The sequence below is a fragment of the Myotis yumanensis genome, unplaced genomic scaffold (genome assembly GCF_028538775.1).
Source record: "Myotis yumanensis isolate MYYU_CA2020_CCGP unplaced genomic scaffold, mMyoYum1.0.hap1 SCAF_13, whole genome shotgun sequence".
NCBI classification, from domain to species: domain Eukaryota; kingdom Metazoa; phylum Chordata; class Mammalia; order Chiroptera; family Vespertilionidae; genus Myotis; species Myotis yumanensis.
In genome coordinates, this window is record NW_027223764.1 from 56,034,471 (window position 1) to 56,054,958 (window position 20,488).

At 41.5% G+C, this 20,488-nt stretch overlaps 1 protein-coding gene across 2 annotated transcripts in view; it reads left to right on the plus strand.

The window, feature by feature from the left end:
* ERCC6 (ERCC excision repair 6, chromatin remodeling factor) overlaps window positions 1-20,488 on the plus strand; it is an 82,587-nt gene that overhangs the window by 19,606 nt on the left and 42,493 nt on the right. For both annotated transcript variants that reach the window (XM_070433176.1, XM_070433177.1), the window contains one exon: window positions 16,293-16,421. In XM_070433176.1, coding sequence (XP_070289277.1) covers window positions 16,293-16,421 — 129 coding nt within the window. The remainder of the gene's footprint in view (window positions 1-16,292; window positions 16,422-20,488) is intronic.

Consider the following 20,488-nt stretch of genomic DNA (forward strand, 5'->3'; position numbering starts at 1 on the left):
TACCTTTGACTGGGAATCAAACCTGAGACTCTTCGGTGCATGGGCCAATGTTCTAACCACTGAGCATGGCTAAACCAGGGCCAGCCATGGCTAAATTTAAACTTAAAAGACAGTAAAATGGGACACAACCCTTATTCAGGTCCCATAGTGAAGAAACAAAACAAAACATAGTAGATAGAAATTTCAGGAGTAATTGGAAGAATCGTCAGAAATGCTCAATGAAAATCAGTCTATTCAACTAAACATCTCAGATCTGAAACCCTCAGTTCATTCAGGCAGCAGTGCCTCTTCTTAGGGATGCAGTTGGTCAAGGACACCAACTGGCTTCCAGAGCAAGCTTTAAACTTCTTCTGGGCCCAGGGCCAGGCCCAGGCAAGGCCTGTGAAGATTCAAGCAGCCCTGCAAGGCCCGTCAATAGCAGCTTCCAAGGTCTGGCCCTTTCTTCCCGGACCCAGGTCAAACACACAAGCTCTCCTGTCAGGTTAACCTTTTATGTTTTGAAATATGGAAGCATATTTTAAATACTCTTAAGGCACTTATTTATTAAAGCATTCTCTGTTAAGCTGTAGTGCCGGGCTGTAGTTCTGTCTTGGTCTTGTTCAAACCAGCTGACCCTGCTCCATGACCTAACCCCCCACCTCCACCCCCCCCACCCCGTCCCATTATGTGCCAAAGTCTAGGCACATTTTTTGAATGTAAGTCTGTATTATAGTCATGTTAATTATAAAGCTCTTTTAAATTCGTGAAAGTGGGTGACTCTTAGACGTCTCATATCCTTTAAGCTTTCAGCTTGTGCCATAAGTCTCTCATTAGCTCAAGATCAGTTCTAACTAGGTATCTTTTTTTTTTTTCTTTTTAAGCTGATGCTTAGTGGGGCTTTCCTACCAAGTCTCCTCTACAGCTTAACCTTTCCTGGGGCTGGATAATAGCACTGTGATCCTACTTTCTGATTTAATCCAGGACCTCAAGTCAGTCTTTGCAGTTTTTTTTTTTTTTTTTTTTTTTTAGAGTTTTTTTTTTAGAGTTTTTTTTTTTTAAATTAAATCTTTATTGTTCAGATTATTACATTTGTTCCTCTTTTTTCCCCCCATAACTCCCCTCCTTCCAGCTCCCACCCCACCCTCCACCCTCACTCCCCACCCACTGTGTTCATCCATAGGTGCATGATTTTTGTCCAGTCACTTCCCGCATCTCCCACACCCCTTTTTCCCCCAAGAATAGTCAGTCTATTCCCTTTCTATGTCCCTGATTCTATTATAATCACCAGTTCATTCTGTACATCAGGTTATTTATTCACTTGATTCTTAGATTCATTTGTTGATAGATGCATGTTTGTTGTTCATAATTTGTATCTTTACCTTTTTCTTCTTCTTCCTCTTCTTAAAGGATACCTTTCAGCATTTCATATAATACTGGTTTGGCGGTGATGAACTCCTTTAGCTTTTCCTTATCTGTGAAGCTCTTTATCTGACCTTCAATTCTGAATGATAGCTTTGCTGGATAAAGTAATCTTGGTTGTAGGTTCTTGGTATTCAGCACTTTGAATATTTCTTGCCATTCCCTTCTGGCCTGCAAAGTTTCTGTTGAGAAATCAGCTGACAGTCGTATGGGTATTCCCTTGTAGGTAATTGAGCCTCTTTCTCTTGCTGCTTTTAAGATTTTCTCTTTGTCTTTTGCTCTTGGCATTTTAATGATGATGTGTCTTGGTGTGGTCCTCTTTGGATTCCTTTTGTTTGGGGTTCTCTGCGCTTCTTGGACCTGTAAGTCCATTTCTTTCACCAGGTGGGGGAAGTTTTCTGCCATTATTTCTTGAAATAGGTTTTCAATATCTTGCTGTCTCTCATCTTCTGGCACTCCAATGACTCTGATATTAGACCGCTTAAAGCTGTCCCAGAGGCTCCTTACACTATCTTCACACTTTCGGATTCTTTTTTCATTTTGCTTTTCCAATTGGGTGTTTTTTGTCGAATCTTTGGTTTGATTATTGTACTCCTCTGGTCTGCTATTGGGTATAATATTCTTTATTTCAGTCCGTGTATGCTTACTTTCTAATTTCTTTATCGTAGCATCGAGGGTCTCATTAGTTTTCGTGAGGCTCTGCACAAATTTATGGCAAGCCCTCAAAATTGCGATTCTTAGCTCCATATCCTCCATTTCTGTCATGTTTTTTTGTCTCCGCATCTTTTATGCTTTCTTGGTGCACCCCCTTGTGGTCTCTGTGCGCAGTCTTGTTCTAGCCAAGCCTTAATTGTTGTAGTTAACACTAGAGGGGTTTGACCACCAGGCCGGCTGGCTGTGGAAATCAGCTGTGTGGAAAACGTCTGCCTTCTGGGGAGGTGCTAATCCAGCCTTTGCCTGAGGCGATCGGCAAATGGCTGTGCGCAGGGCCTGGGCGGGGCGGGATCAACAGGGCGGGCGGAGGGAGCAGTTATGGCCACGCTCAGTCCCGTTCCCAGAGGCTCTGCTTCTCAAACCCCGGCAGCCGCTGCAAACCTCGGAGAGAAAGCTGCCCTCAGGTCCCAACTGATGCCGGATAATCCCGCTTCTCCCGTTTGAGTCTGGGTCCCTAGAGACTCGCCCGGATCTGGAGCCCAGAGTCTGAGACTCACTCCCGGCAGAAAACGACAACCGCGCCCTCAGCCACCAGCCCGCTTTGCGCGCGCACCTCGGTACCTTTGTATTTTCCACACTGCGCCGCCTCTGAGCCTCGATTTGCTGTTCTCTTTCCTTCTAGTTGTAGAGTCTCTCTTCAGCCAGCCTTCCTGTGGTTCTGGGTGATGTCCGTTCAGTCTTTTAGTTGTATTTTTGAAATGGTTGTTTGCGGCAGCGGTCTCTGGTGTTTACCTACGCCGCCATCTTGGTCTCTCCAGTCTTTGCAGTTTTAACCGTTTCTTAAGAGGTAGAACTGGGAATGGGAGCCAGGACAGGGTTGTGTAAATATCAGTTTCCTTCCATTTGTGGAATGATGTGGAATGTGTAATATCTAGATGTGACCACAAGGTGGTGCCAAGAATCAGCACATAGCTGCCTCCACCTCCCTGATAGAAACCAAACCAAAAAAGCCAGTTGGATGGGGATTTGAGGAGATTGCTAGGGAGTCCAGACCTGACAAGTATGGTGTGGATAGAATTTTTTTTATCCTCACTCAAGGATATGTTCTACTGATTTTAGAGCGAGAGAGAAAGGCAGAAAGAGAGAGAGAGGGAGAAAGAAAGACAGAGAAATAGAGCGAAGCCTCAATGTGAGAGAGGCATTAATAGCCTGCTTCTCATATGCGCCCCAACTGGGAATCGAACTGAAATCCAGGCATGTACCCAACTGGAAATCAAACCTGCAACCCTTTGCTGCATAGGAAGACGCTCCAACCAACTGAGCCACGCTGGCCATGTATTTAGAATTTGCCTTATGATCTGGTATAACCTGAATCCATAGCATGATGCCTGTTGATGTGACTGGTTTTTAATACATTTTTTACCTTAAAGACTTTTTTCTTCTGACTGATTTTTTACTTTATTTTACATGAATAACTTTGAGCTTAAAAGGACTGATGACTCCATTCATTATGTAAATTTTAAGGAATATCTTCCAATGCTCTGCAAGGCTTAATCTTTTGGGAAAACTGTTTCATTGTCCTCCCCTTTGAGACCAGGAGTGAGTTGAGTCTTGTTCAGAAGGTTTGGCTGTATACACACATAATTCTACAAGGGTGTTCAGAACTCAGCATGTTCAGTTGCTGAGAGGCGTCAAGCTAAGTAGGATAAACGTTGAAAAACTTTTGGATTTGGAAATTTGGAGGCCTCCGTGGCCTGAGCAGGGATGGGAGGAGATTATATGAGAACAATAATAGCTAATGTTACTGAATGCTTACTACTTTGCAGTGCTTCATATTATGTGGGTTCGTTGGTTTAAACCTCACAACCCCTTAGGAGACCGGAACCTGAGCTCAAAAAGCTGAAGTAATTTGGGGCCTGAGTTGTGGGTCAGGTGCTTGGTCTGGTGCAGTGGACTTGAAAGAGTCTGGCCTTAGCAACTAGCTCCTCCCGTTGCTCCATGGAGGCCTGCCTGCAGGCTTTCCACTGCTCCCCCGAAATGCTGCTGGAGGCCGCGCCCCCAGCCCCACTCTCCCAGGTGCTCTGTCTCCATTTTATTGTGTGTTTCATATCGTTTGCATTTCTGCAGTGCACTGGAGAGGTCTAGAGATGTCTCCCTTTGCGCTGGGATTGTCCCCTGTGGTCCATCATTTGGATCTTGGTTTGCCCTGGGTGAAGATTCAGCACCTTCAGGTGGCAATTACACAAAGGCCAAATTACCTTGTAAAGCTTGATTTAAAAACACAAAAAACACAAACCAGTGTGGTGACTGTAGTTAAGTTAGTAACACTGTATTGCATATTTGAAAGTTGCTAAGAGAGTAAATTTTAAATATTCTCATCCCAAGAAAAACAATTTGTAATTATGTGTGGTGGCAGATGTTTATTAGACTTACTGTGGGGATCACTTTGCAATATACACAAGTATCAAATCATTATGTTGTATATCTGAAACTAATACAGTGTTATATGTCAATTATATGCCAATTATATCCCAATTTAAAAAAACATACAAAAATAACCAACATCATTTGATTCCTAAAAATCTGAATTTAGTAAAAGTTTAATATGGACTTGATCTAGAAACCTAATATAATCAGTTTCTGGGACTTAATTTCTTTCTCAAGAAATAAAACTATGTCCTTTTTTAATTTTCTTCTAAGGGTCTGTGATTTTTTAAAAATTTATTTTATTTTATTTATTCTTTGTTGTTTAAAGTATTACATATATCTCCTTTTTCCCCCATTGACCTCTCCCTTGCCACTCCCACCCCCCAGCACATGCAGGGGAGGGGGGGGTGTAAGAGAGCAACCAGAAAGTCTGTGTTTTTTTAAAATATATTTTTATTCATTTCAGAGAGGAAGGGAGAGGGAGAGAGATATAGAAACATCAATGGTGAGAGAGAATCATTGATCGGCTGCCTCTTGCACGCCCCCCACTGGGGATCGAGCCCACAACCTGGGCATGTGCCCTTGACTGGAATCGAACCAGGGACCCTTCAGCCTGCTCTATCCACTGAGCCAAACCAGCTAGGGCCAAAAAGTCTGTGTTTTGAAGAGAAGCAAAAATTACTGCCTTAAAGAATTTTTTTATGGTGCATCTTGCCTTCTTTTAAATGATAAAGCTAAGACACAAATGAAGACTAATTTAGCTTTGTGCTCTGCACACACCTCTCATTCTCAGCTCCAGTGCATAATTGTCTGCATCAGTCTTAATTTACTCTGTGAGATCTGGACTCCTAACTGAGGCTATTTCATCTGCTTAGATGTGCCAATTAAGTCCACCCAGAAAGACCATAAAAAGGCAGATAAGAAAAGTAAAACACCGAGTATCTCAATTTAGCAAATTAGAGTAATCTGTAAGGGATTCTGAACTGTCTGAAATAGAGAACCCAGTGCGCTGCAGAAATGCAAACTATATTAAATACCCAGCTTGGTGCCTTGAATCTACTTTTAAAAATCAAATTGTACTTATTGTGCTTCTGTTGTAGAATTTCTTTCATGGATATTGCAGTCAGTGGAGAATGATCCTCAGATTGAAATTGCACCCTGTATTAAGAGTGATTTAACTGTATCATGTGTGACTTCTGCACAGTTTGTGTGGATCCAAACTGCTCTGGCCTTGGTGGCCTTCAATGTAAAAATGAAGACGGAGCAGTAAGGTAAAATTTGGATATCAAGCAGCTCAGTATGTGACTTCATTTCAGGGAGAGCATGTTCATTTTGTTAATATATGCTCTCAAGTTACTAATAATTTGACAGATCCTATTAATAGGTATATTTTGCATTTTTGTGGGTTGTATAGGCAGTTGAGTATATTGGATTGTCTAACATTAAATGTGTCTTATGCATCTGTTCACCCCAGATTATCTGTAGTCAAAAGAACTAAACTGGTTTTACTGCTCCTTGGAAAGATCGCGGGTGCCCAGTGAAAAGTGAGTTTGGACTCACTGTGCATAGTGTTGAGGTCGGGAAGAAATCACATTATTGCACGAAAATGAAAGCCATCTTTCTCCTCCTTAAACTTTAGCATTGACATTTTTTGAGACAAATTTGCATTGAAGTTTAGTAGAATTTGATTTGCTCTTGTATAATTGTTTGCATTGTATAGCAATTAAAGAAATGATTATTTACTCTTGGCTTGGTACTTAGGAGAAAAGAGGTGGTTTTGGGGATTTTGAAAAATACTTTTTGAGAGGCAAGGTTATGTAAGAATAAGGAGTGCAGACTCTGGAGCCGATGATCTGGGTTTGAATCTTCACATTACAGATCTTGGGCAGGCTACTATGGTGTGTATGTATGTAAGTATGTATAATTTCTTTTTTAATTTATTTTATTAATCCTCACCCAAGGATATTTTTCCATTGATTTTTAGAGAAAGTGGAAGAGAGAGGGAACGACAGAGAGAAATATCGATGTGGGAGAAACACATTGATTGGTTGCCTCCTGCATGTGCCCTGACGAGGGTCCGGGCCGGGGAGGAGCCTGCAACCGAGATACATGTCCTTGAATGGAATCGAACCCGGTGCCCTTCGGTCCACTGAGCCAAACTGGCTAAAACACAGCTTGACCAGAGCTAGCTGACATTACTTAAGGAAGTGATATTTGGCATAGAGGTTAGAAATCACAGGCCATGAAATCAGAATGCCAAAGTCTCATCTAGTAGCTCTGAGATTTTGTACATATCCTCATCCATAAAATGGGAATCATAACAGCACCTATTTCAAGGGCATTATGAGGATTATGAACGATAATATATCCAAGATATTTGGCATATGTTAGGCACTCAGTAAATATTAGCTGTTTTTGTTATTTGCATGCCCACTAGGTAAAACATTACTACAAAGATCCCATCAAGCCAGTAAGGGGTCCATGAGAATCATAAATATTGACATATACGAAAAGGTGACTTCTCTCTAAAGTCAAAGGCAGTTTCACAATTGGTATTAATATGCTTAGCCAAATCATTAGCTGTTATAAACTTAGTTTTTTTTTAATTTTAGGCTTTTCTTACCTTTCATACATTTTTTATTGATATGATTAAGACTCCACTTAGTGATAAAGTATCACTTAGTGACAAATATAAGTACATTTTCTGTAGTTTTGGGGAAAAATAAAAAATGATATCTCCTCTGAACACACTAGGGGGCACTAGACATTTGCCTAGGGAGTACTCTTCAAACTTCATTGGTTCTAAGTGTGGGTATGTCAAGATGACACTTTGCTTCCTCACAGATCTCTTTGTTCTAAGGTTAGTGTTCCAGGTCCTTCTGTTGTGCCACGTAAGGCTTGACTGACACACTCTTGCTGTCCTAGGGACTACAGTGATCTTGATCTTGGCTGGCAGTAGGGATAGGCTAGCAGGATGGCCTTTAGTCTGGGGGCTACTTGCCTCCTGCCTGCTCAGTATTGCTATATGTGTTTCATTGTTTATTCACCTTTAACCTGCAATTAACTAAAATTTCTCAGTTTTACCTTTTTTTGTGTGTAATCTGCCAATAATTATAAAAGCATCTGACATGTATGCTGTGTAAAAAACGAAACAAAACATGCAGTTTTAATTCAAAGGGTATAATACATATATAATCTCATTTAGTTCTGTAAAAACCTAATATTTGTTCACTTTGTGGTCAAGGAGACAAATGCAGTAATGGTTAAGTGATGTTTTTAAAGTTCAGACCTCTCCGTACCTGTTGCAGATCTATAATGCAGCTCTCTGCCAATATCCAGTTCTCACTGGATGTCTTAAATCTTTTTTTTTACTGAGTTCTCCTCTGGTGGCTGCCATTGGAGGGAGGGGGACTGTAGGACTTAGAACCACCCCCCAAGTGAATAATACACCCCCTCATTTTATTTGCTTGCAGCTGTGACTATTATATGTCTGGATTAAAGGAAAAGATGTAGGTGGGAACATAAAAAGCATTTCCTTCCTGCTAATGTAAATATACTTTAGGGCTAGTTAACACCTTTCTTCCTCTATCAGAAGACAAAGTCTTTCATAAAAAGTTTAATCTTTTGCCCAGCTGTTCCATCTGGCCCTAGGGAAGCTTGGGCTTTACCTTGGAGCTTCTGATTCTTCCCATCAGCCCCTATGCAGAACCTAGCTGCAAAGTGCATCCCCTGGGAGACCCAAAAAACAGAATTCAGGACTTGAAGATGACTTACAACATTTTTATATTCAATATAACATTTTTGGTTATAAAATTCTAAATTAGAATTTCTCTGACCTTGCAGTTGCTGTTTGCCCTGGCTGATTCTTCACAGTGGACCTTACCCCTGTTATCCCGTGGCTACAGCCAGGAGGAGTTCCTTAGGTCACGTGTGTGGGAGAAGGAAATGCAGCGGGAGGGAGGCTGTAAATGAGATGGAACTGGAAGTTTCTTGAACCCATTTCTGAGTGACCCACTCAGATCATTTTCCAACCCTGATGTTTTCCTTATTCCTAGCCCAATTCCGAACCTCATTCATCATTCAGCATTTATTGAGTGTCTGTGGTGAGGTGGGCATTTATACTAGTCTGTGGGGATATAAAAATGACTAAGACAGTCTCTATTCTCAAGTGGCTCCAGCCTTAGGGGGAGACAGATACGGATTTCAAAAGATGCTAGCAGAGACACCGGGCATGCCTGAGGTCCCAAGGGGCTGAGAGAGCACCTGGGGGACACGATGGCTGACTGGCTGGCGAGGAAAGGCGTCCTTCTCCGGAGGCACTAGTCGGGCAGAGGTCTAACGGGCCCACGGATGTGGGATGTGTGTTGGGGCGGGGAGGTTGGGACAGTGCAGGAATGCAGATGCACAGATATGAGGAGGCCACAGGGATGTCATTCTGCCACCTCTCTGTGTTTTCCGCTTGTGTATATGGAACACTCTTGACATGCTGGAAATTTCTCTTTTGGAAGTAAATTAACTTTAAGTGGTGGCAACTAGCTCTCCAGTGTATCGTTAGGGTTTCATTGACAAGGTACCCCAGTAAGTTACAACTGGAGGAAGTATTGTTCCTGGTGCAGTTCAACTGGTCATGTAGTGTCGTCATTGCTAGCAGTATGGCTCTGGGTTCGAGCTGCTTCTGATAGATGGTTATTGTGGTATCAGCCCCGGGCCTCACGGCCTGGGCCAGGTTCTCACTCCTGCGTGAGTGTGGGGGAGCCAGGGAGTGTTTTCTCTGCTTGCATCTGCTTGGAATTGAAGTTTATGTTTATTGCTAGGTTCTCTTCTAAGTGGCTGCCAGTGGAGTCAACAGCGGGCTGACTGTGGTCGTTGTGTGAGGAGCTAGAGACACTGCCAGAAACACCAGGCCCACTTCGTTTTATGTGGTTGCAGCTGTGACTATTACATGTGTAGATTTTTTAAAGTGAGAGAATAGAAAACAGGAAAAAGTTATTTCTTTTCCAAAAATGTAAATATTGGACTACTTCGTAACAGAATTTAGACATTTTGGAGCCATTTCTAATTTTTAAGATTTCAGATTACTTGGGTCCAGATCTTATTTTTCTGCCATCAACTAATTTTAAGTCATTCTGTGTTATGTAAAAGTCATTTTGTTCTATAAAAGATGGACCTACTTCACGACAGTTCACTGTAATAGCCTGTTACAGAATTTTTAAATTGAGGTATTCTAGCAGGTACCCTCTGATGGCTACTGCCTTTATTCATGCTGATCATGTTACTCGTAATAATTTACTTAGCATCCATTTGATGAACCAGTTTCATTTTAGTTCAAATGGACTTGTTCAGAAGTTCTGTGAAATTTGGTGGTGTTTTTTCAGTATTGTGTGCAATTGTATTGGACTACAGATTCCTTTATTCCCCTCTGGGCATAGTAATGGCTCCTGCCTCAGGGTTGTGGAGGGTTTCACACATATAGGTAGCATTATATATAATGGTAGATTAATTTATTTAGCATTTATCTTATTTTAGGCTTATGCTAATAAGTGCTTTACATGTGACACCTCATTTAATTCTCCCCCAAATCCAGGGAAGTGGACGCTGTTGTTCTCCCCATCTCACGGTTGAGGCAACTTAGATGCTAAACAGATTAATTTACTTGCTGTGGTTTAAGGAGCTAATAAATGGCAGTCAGGATGTGGTTCTGGACCACCAGAGACCAGGACTGTGTTTGGGCCTGTGCTGACGGCATGTCTAACCCAGTTTGTTCACAGCACAGAGTCCCCTCGACATCTGCTGGCTGGACAGATCCCTCAGCCTTCCAGGCTGGGAGAAGTGGATGAGCACACGAAAAAGAGCATGAGGCCCCTGAGGGCAGTGAGGATGGGAAACGCACCTGTTTCTCTCAGGGTTCAGATGGCTCCGGCTCTCCTCCACCTCCACAGTGTGCCTTGTACTTGTTGTCAACCCGCGCTTGGCGCTGCTCTGTGTAGGCACTAGTGACATGGGCAGGCCTGTTTTGGCTACAAGCCACCTAGGAATTGCTGCTTTGTGTAACAGAAGACTCTCTTAGCTTGAGCCACATGGGCATGTGGTTTTATAACTGGTGTTTTCTGTCTTTAATAATGTGTATATGATTCTACTGGGTGATTTGTCTCCACAATGATACAAATATTTATAGGTAATAATGATTTTTCTCCACCACCTTCAGTCATCCTTTAGCCAAGCTGAATAAATGTTTCTTTCTTTTCATCTTTCTTTATGAAGCGGATGATGCTGGGATGCAATCATTTCTATGGTGGCTTCTGTGGTTTCCTAGGTGCTGTGTGTTCTGTGCTGACATGATGCCTGCATTTTAAGAGGGAAGCAGGGCGGGAGGAGGAAGCTGATTCCCTGTTGGTACAAAGTGATGCGGTGGGAAATTTAACAGCCACAAAAATGTACTGGCTGAGTCTAAGGAAATGGCGATCATCTGTCAGTGAAGTTTAATATGTGAATTTCTTGTATATAAAGTATTTAATGACCTGTTGTACCAGATTTAAAAAGCCAGTAACTTCTGGTGTTTTCTTTTTTTCTTATAAGATTATCTGTGAGTATTTGCAAATGAAGTACTTTTTCAGTGACTGTGATAGTTTTTGTGATTTTTCCACAAATTTTATATTATCCACAGATTTTCTAAGTACAGTGTCCTTTGTTATGCGGATGTTTGGTTTTGAGCTCTGATAGTAAGAGTTTAGATACCTCGTTTGAATTTGCTTGCTTGCTAAATTTCAGGTAGTGAGTAGCAAGAACTCATATATGTATGTCAAGAAAATGTGTGAATATTTAAGTTCCACTAGTAAAGGATACCTAGATAGCCAGGCTTTTCAGCCTTGGCACTATGGACCTTTGAGACCAGATAATATTTTGTTGTAGAGGACTGTCCTGTACGTTGTAGGATGCTTAGCATCCCTGGCCTGGCTACCTCAGTGCTAGTCGTATATCTCCTCTCTCTCCTCCAGCAGTTGTAGCAACCACATATGTCTCCAGGCATTGTCAAATCCCCCTGTGACAAGGGGGCGATGGAGGACAGTCAGTTGAGAACCACTGCTGGATGCCATTGCATGTGACTAAGTTTATAGATGAAGTGAAACTCAGAATAGCAGAGACTATTGTAGCCCACCACATCACTCTTCATTTAATCAGTTACCTGGAAATTAAGGAAGAAAAATACAAATAAAAGAGAGGAAGAGATTGCCTTTAGAAGTGAAGCACAAAAAGGTCATTAATTTTTTACATAAAAAGACTATCACATACTAAATCTTACATAACAGCTATTTCCTTAGACTTGGCCATGTACTGCCTCTTCCATTTGCTGTTCTCTGGAATTTACCAATAATGCTGATTTATAGGTTCTCTCAGTACCCTGAGAAGCAGTTTCAGGTCACCAGCTAGTCTTCCTCAGTGGTTTCAGTTAAACTTCAGCTAACCCTTCCTTTTGCTACTTTGAAGACGTGAAATTTTCATCAAGGCAAGAATTCATCAGAGGAGGTACTTTAAGCAGCTCCCTTGATGGGGTCACCCGCCTGTTGCTCTGTTTGGCCTCCGTGCTGGTTTGGTAATTGATACTGGAGAATCCACCGTGTGCAATATCATTCTTCCCTTTTCTCCTTTACCTTCCTTTAGATGTGTGATGTTTTTCTTGCATGAGTGGCAGATAAATGCCTTCTTACATTTGTTGCTGTGAGCTTTTTATTTGGAAGGCATTTATCTGTATCAGTGCTTTATTTCTACCATTTTGTGAAATTCAAAATGTCACTTGCAAGCATACTGAAAAAGTCATCCTTTTATTAATGGAAGTGAATAAAATGTGAGGCTATTGACTTTTTTTTAACTTGTGACACCAGTGTCCATTGTAGTTATATGAATACAGAATTAGTCTGGCTAAATGGCTACAACTTCTCAACAACCTTGGCGTATTGCTGAGACTTTTAGATCTTACACATTTTGTTCTTTTATGTATATACTAGAGGCCCGGTGCACAAAAATTTGTGCACTCGGGCGGGGGTCTCTCAGCCTGGCCTGTGCCCTCTTGCAGTCTGGGACCCCTCAAGGGATGACTACTTGCTGACTTAGCCCCGCTCCCTGGGGGATTGGGCCTAAGATGGCAATCAGACATCCCTCTGGCAGCCTGGCAGCCCTTGGGGGATGTCCACTTGCCAGCGGGGAGCAGACCTAAGCTGCAGTCGGACATCCTTAGCACTGCTGAGGAGGCAGGAGAGGCTCCCACCACTACTGCTGTGCTGGCAGCCATCACCCTGGCTTGTGGCTGAGCAGAGCTCCCCCCTGTGAGAGCGCACTGACCACAAGAGGGCAGCTCCTGCATTGAGCGTCTGCCCCCTGGTGGTCAGTGTGTGTCATAGTGACCAGTCATTCCCAGGCTTTCTGCTGTTAGGGTCAGTTTGCATATTACCCTTTTACTATATAGGATAGAGGCCTGGTGCACGGGTGGGGGGCAGCTGGTTTGCCCTGAAGGGTGTCCTGGATCAGGGTGGGGGGTCCCGCTTGGGTGCCTGGCCAGCCTGGGTGAGAGGCTGATGGCTGTTTGCAGCTGGTCACACCCCCTTCAGGGTGGGGGTCCCCACTGGGGTGCCTGGCCAGTCTGGGTGAGGGGCTGAGGGCTGTTTGCAGCTGGTCACACCCCCTTTAGGGTGGAGGTCCCCACTAGGGTGCCTGGCCAGTCTGGGTGAGGGGCTGAGGGCCGTTTTCAGGCTGGCGGGCGACTGAAGCTCCCAGCCTCTCCTTTTTTTCTTTTTCTTTTTATTCTGGGATTTATTTACCTTCTATATCTGTCACTGGAGCTGAGAGCCGGCTCCAGCTCTGAGGCCCGGCTGGCTGAAAGCAGGTATCTGGGATTTGTTTGGCTTCTATAATTGAAACATTGTTGCTGTCCTGCTGGCTCCAGCTCTGAGGCCGAAAGCAGGTATCTGGGGTTTGTTTAGCTTCTATAACTGAAACATTGTTGCTTTTGGAGCTGCTGCTTCAGGAGCTCAGAGCCGGGTTGCGGCAAGCAAGCCTCATGTTCGCTTCAGCTGCGTGGCTGCCAGCTGCCATGTTGATTGGCAGTTAATTTGCATATCGTCCTGATTAGCCAATGGGAAGCGTAGTGGAGGTATGGTTAATTACCCTATTTGCCTATTATTAGATAGGACTAGAGTTCCGGTGCACGAAATTTGTGCACTGGGGTGCAGGGTCCCTCAGCCCGGCCTGTGCCCTCTTGCAGTCTGGGACCCCTCGAACATTCCTCTCACAGTCCGGGATCCCTTGCTCCTTACCACCCACCTGCTCGCTCCTTACCGCTTGGCTCGCTGCTCCTTAGTGCTGCCACGGGGGCCGTAGAGGCTCCTGTCACCGCTGCTGCACTTGCCAGTTGTGAGCCCCTCTTCTGGCAGAGCAGTGCTCCCCCTGTGGGAGCGCACTGACCACCAGGGGACAGCTCCTGCGTTGAGCGGCTGCCCCTTGGTGGTCAGTGCGCATCATAGCGTCCAGTTGTTCTGGTCATTCACCTGTAACAGTCGCTTAGGCTTTTATTATATAGACTAGAGGCCTGGTGCACAAAAATTTGTGCACTCGGGGGGGGGGGGGGTCCCTCAACCTGGCCTGCACCCATTCACAGTCCAGGACCCCTTGGGGGATGTCCACCTGTCAACTTAGGCCCACTCCCCGGGGGATCAGGCCTAAGCTTGCAGTCAGACATCCTTCTGGCAGCCAGGGAGCCCTCGGGGGACGTCCGACTAAAGGCTTAGGCCCCCAAGGGATCAGGTCTAAACCATTAGTTGGACATTCTTAGTGCTGCCACAGAGGTGGGAGAAGCTCCTGCCACCACTACTGTGCTGGCCAGCCATGAGCCAGCTTCTGGCTAAGTGGCACTCCCCATATGGAAGTGCACTGACCACCAGGGGGCAGCTCCTGCATTGAGCATCTGCCCCCTGGTGGCCATTGCGCATCATAGCAACCGGTCATTCTGCCGTTCAGTCAATGTGCATATTAGCCTTTTATTATTATTATTATATAGGATGTCCCTATTTCCCCCCCTTTGCCCCCTCTACCCAGCTCTTGCCCCCCACCTCTCTCTGGCCATCACCATACTGTTGTCTGTGTCCATGGGTTGTGCATATATTTTCTTTGGCTAATCCCTTCTTTAAATTCACTTCTTCAAATTTTTATTTTCAGATAAGTGCTTATAACTGCACTATTATATATTTTCTATTATATCATTTAGAATTAAGATATTTTTTAATTGAACCCTTGTAAATTTTAGCACAATTTAATAAATTATGCTAGAAGCAATTAGGAGATTTTTTATGTAATGCAGATACATTTCAATTAATATTTTATTAATTTTTAATTTTTTAATATTTTAATTTGAAATAATCTCATATATGTAAAAAAAACTATAAAAATACTACAGCATATTATATGTACCCTTCACCCAATTTCTTAGGTGTTAATAATTTAAACATAACCATTATGCAACTAACAAAGTTTGGAATATATTTTTCTTATAATCTCTTTAATGTTACTTAATCCATTTACTTTGTTTTTGTTAATCTTCATCCAAGGATATTTTTCCATTGAATTTTAGAGAGAGTGAAGGGAAAGGGAGAGACACATTGATTGGTTGCCTCCGGCACATGCTTTGATAGGGACTGGGGATCAAGCCAGCAACTGAGGTACATGCCCTTGACTGGAATCGAACCTGGGACCCTTCAGTCCACGGGCTAATGCTCTATCCACTGAGAAAAACAGGCTGCAGCTTAATTCATTTACTTTTAATCTATATGTGTCTTTATACTTAAAGTGGGTTTTCTTTTTGATTCACCCTCATAATCTGTCTTGGCTTCTGGGGCAAGGCAGACCGACTTCTGGGGCTTCTGGGTTCCGCCTTCCTTGCTGCCCGGGACCTGCCGATGGGGTTCCGGGCGGCAAGGCGGGGCCGGGCCTGCCCTGGATGGTGGCGCGCTGGCGGCTCGCACTGTCCTGCCCTGCCTGCAGTATGCAAATTAGCCGCCATCTTTGTTGGCAGTTAATTTGCATATTGTGCTGATTAGCTAATGGGAGGCGTAGCGAAGGTATGGTCAATTACCATGTTTGTCTATTATTAGATAGAGTAGATGGCATTACCCTTCTGAAATATAAATATTCCTTTTATTTTATATTTGAAAAGCATTATGTACTAAATTTGTAATTTAGATTTTATTTAGTGAACACACTTTTTTTCTCAGTGGTATAATTATCAGTACTTTTATATTATTGATGCCCCCCATTAAGTAATCTATGTGTGGATCCAATTATAGTCATATTGACCAAAAATTTGCTTTATATTGAAGATATTGTGCTGTTTTGTGCTATTAGTAGCATATTTTTAGCACAGAAATAGTAATTATAAATAAAATATTTTTTGTTATACTGCTGTTTTGGAGATACTTAGCCACATTGAAATTTTCACTGACTCTTTCGTAAAATTAAGTTCACATATCTTAGGAACTAGCAGAGAAATTTTCCCTCAGGGTGTATTCCAGAAGAGGAGCAGGTAGTTTTGATAATGAATTGGGACCTTACAAAAATATTTCTAGCACAGCAACAATAATTCAAATAAGAATTGAATTGAGAAGGAAGGAAAGGAGAATTAGTTGTTTTTCTTCTTTGAATATTGGTGTTTTGGGTGAAAAAAGATCATTCTAATTTGCCTTTTTTTTCCTGTGCATTATCTAGACCGATCTATTTTAATCTGTCTTATAATCAAAATAATGGAAATATGATTTTTCTTTTCATGGTAGGAAATGGAATAAGCTGAGACTGCAGGACAAAGAGAAGTGTCTGAAGCTTGAAGATGATTCTGAGGAAAGTGATGCTGAATTTGACGAAGGTTTTAAAGTACCAGGTTTTCTGTTCAAAAAGCTTTTCAAGTATGTGCCGTGTGTTTTTTCCTTTTATTCTGTCATCAAGCCATTGTGTGCAGATTAATATTTTAGGAATTACCCAGCAGTTACCTGTGGGCCCTTAGGTACTGGCAGCAATTTATTGCAAATAGATGCTGTCAAGTGAAATTTTAGCCACATGCTGTTCATTAAAATTAGATGATAATAAATTGACTGAAGTGCGCATTGGGTATGTTTGTAAACTGATGAATCTATATGGACCCGTCTTAGCAGACTAAAAGCAGCACATTTAAAAACCATCTACATTGAGTTATTTTATTGTTCTTAGTAATTTTTAGGAACCAAACCTCTAATTTCTTAAATCAGATTAATTAAGAAGAGTTTTATATTAAAATCAATATTGGGAAGGTTTTTTACTTCTATGTAGAATAAAAAAACTGTTTAGATTATTTTCTGAGTGCCCTATATTGTACCTAAGGGTGTAATACTTTTGAGCTGACCAAATGTGCATCTAAATATTTTATGTAGATGTCCTAATGTCAGAAAAGAAGATATAGGCAAAACACCTTCAGGATTGAGTTGCTCTTTGAAACTGACTATGTTTCATATGTGAAGTGGCCTCAGTGTTAGAACCGGATGCTGCATGGCTGGCACATACAGAAAGCCTGCAAGGCCTGGGCAGTCTCCCGTGATGAATGTGAATACTGAGGCACATTTTCAGTCTCATCACTCTTGGGACTTGCTTAACAAGGTACTTTAGGAGGCTTCTTAGATGCATATAGGAAGTTAAACCATTAAATAGCTTCTTTCTGTCTCTCATCATCAGTTGGTAGTTGGGTGCAAACTTCTTTCTTTGAAATGGTTATGTTTAATCTTCATAGATTTGCCTGTCAGCCATGCTTCAAACTTCTGCAAGATGTCTATTTAAAAATAGCATGCTTTTTATATTTCATCTCAAAGAGTTTTTATTTATAGTTTTAATTTTTCTTGGAGTGTGTGGGAGAAAACAAGAACAGGAAGAATTATTTTATCTCACTAAACATATAGAAAAGCTGAATCCTAAAGATGTGTTGAAGTATCTTGGTTGGGTTACCATAACTAGACAGAAAAAACTGCAAAGAAATTAAAATCTGAATCTCTGTAGTAATTTTTGTAGATTTTATAGCTTGGAGAGGTGGCAACTTTGTTTATTGCTTTCCCAAAATGAAAATTAACTATGGAAAGATAAATAAAGATGTTTATTGGCAACTTTTCATCGTCTCTGAAGCGATTGCTTATTAAGTAATAGGCCAAATTATAGATTACGTTGACTTATCAAAGATAAGATACTTCTACACGTATAGTGATTTGGCAAATATCCTCAAGACTCAAGTTGAATCTGCATTTTTAAAAAATGTGAAATTTTCTAGCAAAAAAATTTCACAGTTAATACAACCAAACTTTGCTTACTAAGAAAGTATATGATTTATTGTATTGACTATTTACCTTATTGTAGTTAATGTTAGCACGTTTTGTTTTTTTTTAAATTTATCTTAATTGCACATTCCTGGAAAGTATTTTTTGTTTATTTGTTTTTCATCATTCAAAACAGGGTTTTAAATACTTCACAAATGTTATAAAACTTCTGTTCCTTTTCTTCTGCTATATGAAAAAGAGTAATACGATTGATAGTCTCCATTTTTATTTTATGATTAAATTTCAGGTAAGGCAATTTAATTTTAAACTATAGATATGTATTTTTCCTGTTTTTACTACACTCTGTGGATTTAGATTAACAGGGAATTGTACACAAGGGAGTCAGAAGGTACAATTATCCATTTAAGTGATATTTTCTGTAAGGTCATGTTTAACTTTTAAAATTCTGTTTTGAAAGTTTGCCCAGCAAATGCATTCATCTGTATAATTTAGCAATCGAATGGCAAGCTTCACCCTTTTGACCTTACTTTTAGCTACACTAGTTAATGCAATTTTGGATTAGTGTGACAATGCCAAAATATACCAATTATCTATGATAATTTTGTGATGTTTTAGTCTCATGGGAGAAGCAGAGTATAATAACTTATTTACTATAGTACAGTAATTTGTAAAAATATTTAACCTTCCCTAATGACTCCCAATAGATGCCTGAAACTGTGGATAGTACCAAACTTTTCTTTTCACTTCTCTTTGGCATAGTCTGAATTGCCAGCACCACTCTTGTGCCTGGGCCATTTTTAAGTAAAATTAAGGGTTACTTGAATACAAGCACTGTAATACCTCAACAGTGGATGTGATAACTGAAAGAGCTACTAAGTGACTAATGGGCAGGGAGCGTGTACAGCGGGGGTAATGCTGGACAAAGGGGTGACTTATGTCCCAGCAGGACGAAGTGGGAAGGCTTGAGATTTCATCATGCTACTCAGAATGGTGTGCAAACTTAAAACTTACGTTTATTTCTGGAATTTCTCTTTAATATTTTTGGACTGTAGAAAGTGAAACCACAAATAAAGGGTTAGTTCTGTACATCAGTTTTTTGGCGAGTTTTTTGAATACATCCTTTTCCAAAGCTGGAATTAGTTTATTAGCCAGTTCACAGCCAGCTTTTATTCTAGATCTGGGTTTCTCATCTTTAGCACAATGATATTTTGGGCTGAATAATTCTTTGTTGTAGGAACTGTTCCTTTGCCTTGTAGGATGCTGATAGCATCTCGGACTTTCACGACTAGAGAACAATGGCATTTGCCTATAGGTAGTGCCAGATGTTCCCGAGGAAGCAGAGCGACCCCTCCTTGAGAACTGCTGGTCAGGATTATCTCTCAAGTGGTTGGAATCAGAGGTTCTGGATTTTCAGTTTTGCCTTGCTCATTTTTTTCTAACAGTGTGACCTTTGGCAAGTTACTTAACCTCTCCGTGCCTTCATTTCCTAACTATAAAACAGGCCGGCCAATCTCCCTGCATGGTGGTTTTGAGGCTACATCCAACAACCTGGCCTGGTGCCTCCCTGGCAGTAGGCTCTAGGCTCCCAAAGTAGTTGCCATTATTCTCTGATTGCATACCACTTGCAAGTAGAACTTGTCCTTCCCAAATTAAATGATCTTTTATTCATAGTGCACTTTTTATGTCTTGATTTTTAATCCTTTTTTTCCAGGGTGCATATTCAAATTGTATATTACGACTAGGGGCCCGGTGCACAAAAATTTGTGCACTGGGTGGGGGTAGAGGGGTCCCTCAGCCCGGCCTGCCCCCTCTCACAGTCCAGGAACCCTCAGGGGATGTCCTACTGACAGCTTAGGCCCGCTCCCGCCTAAGCTGAGGGCCAGGCTGAGGCTTGCCTGGAGCCTCAGCCTGGCCCTCATTGCCTGAGCCTTGGCCCTGTCAGCAGCAGCCGCCATCCATGGCCTGCCTGAGCCTCGGGCAGCCACTGTGGCTTTGTCCAGAAGGACATCTGGAAGGACATCCGCCCTAATTAGCATATTACCCTTTTATTAGTATAGATTAGCAAACTTAGAAAGCAGTAAAATTCTCATTCTAAGTTTTCCTTATGTGATAGATAATAATGGCAACAGCTGGAGTCAAATTTTGGAATTGATTTGCAAAATACTGGGGGAAAGTTAATTATGACATGAGAGAAGATTAAGTAAAACTAGTTCAACAAGGACTGCAATTCATAATGAGATTTTAGGTAGACATGTCATGTACCAAATACATTTGGGCAGTAAAATAAAATCATTTTCTTTTAAGGTGGGAAGCTCATTAGTCTTGGTATTTTCCTGAAAGAAAAAAAAATCTTTTGGATTTCATTGTCTTTTAACTTAGGTGTTTTGTGTTTTTTTGTTGTTTTTTTTTTAGATTTCTTTTTAACTTTTTTTTAAACTTGGCATGGAATCTTTATACTCTTCCATGATGTTAACTCTTAAAAATTCTTTTTGCATTATTCCTTTTTTTAAACTTTATTTTTAGACTATAGATTAAATAAATATGCTATTGAGAAAGGAAAATACCAACATTTTTCTTTCTTTTTTTTTTTTTGTAGAGGGGACTGTGTTATTATTACCTTTGACCTGTACTCCTTATTTAAAATTTCAAGAGCTCTGATGTTTTTGTATCTATGAAAA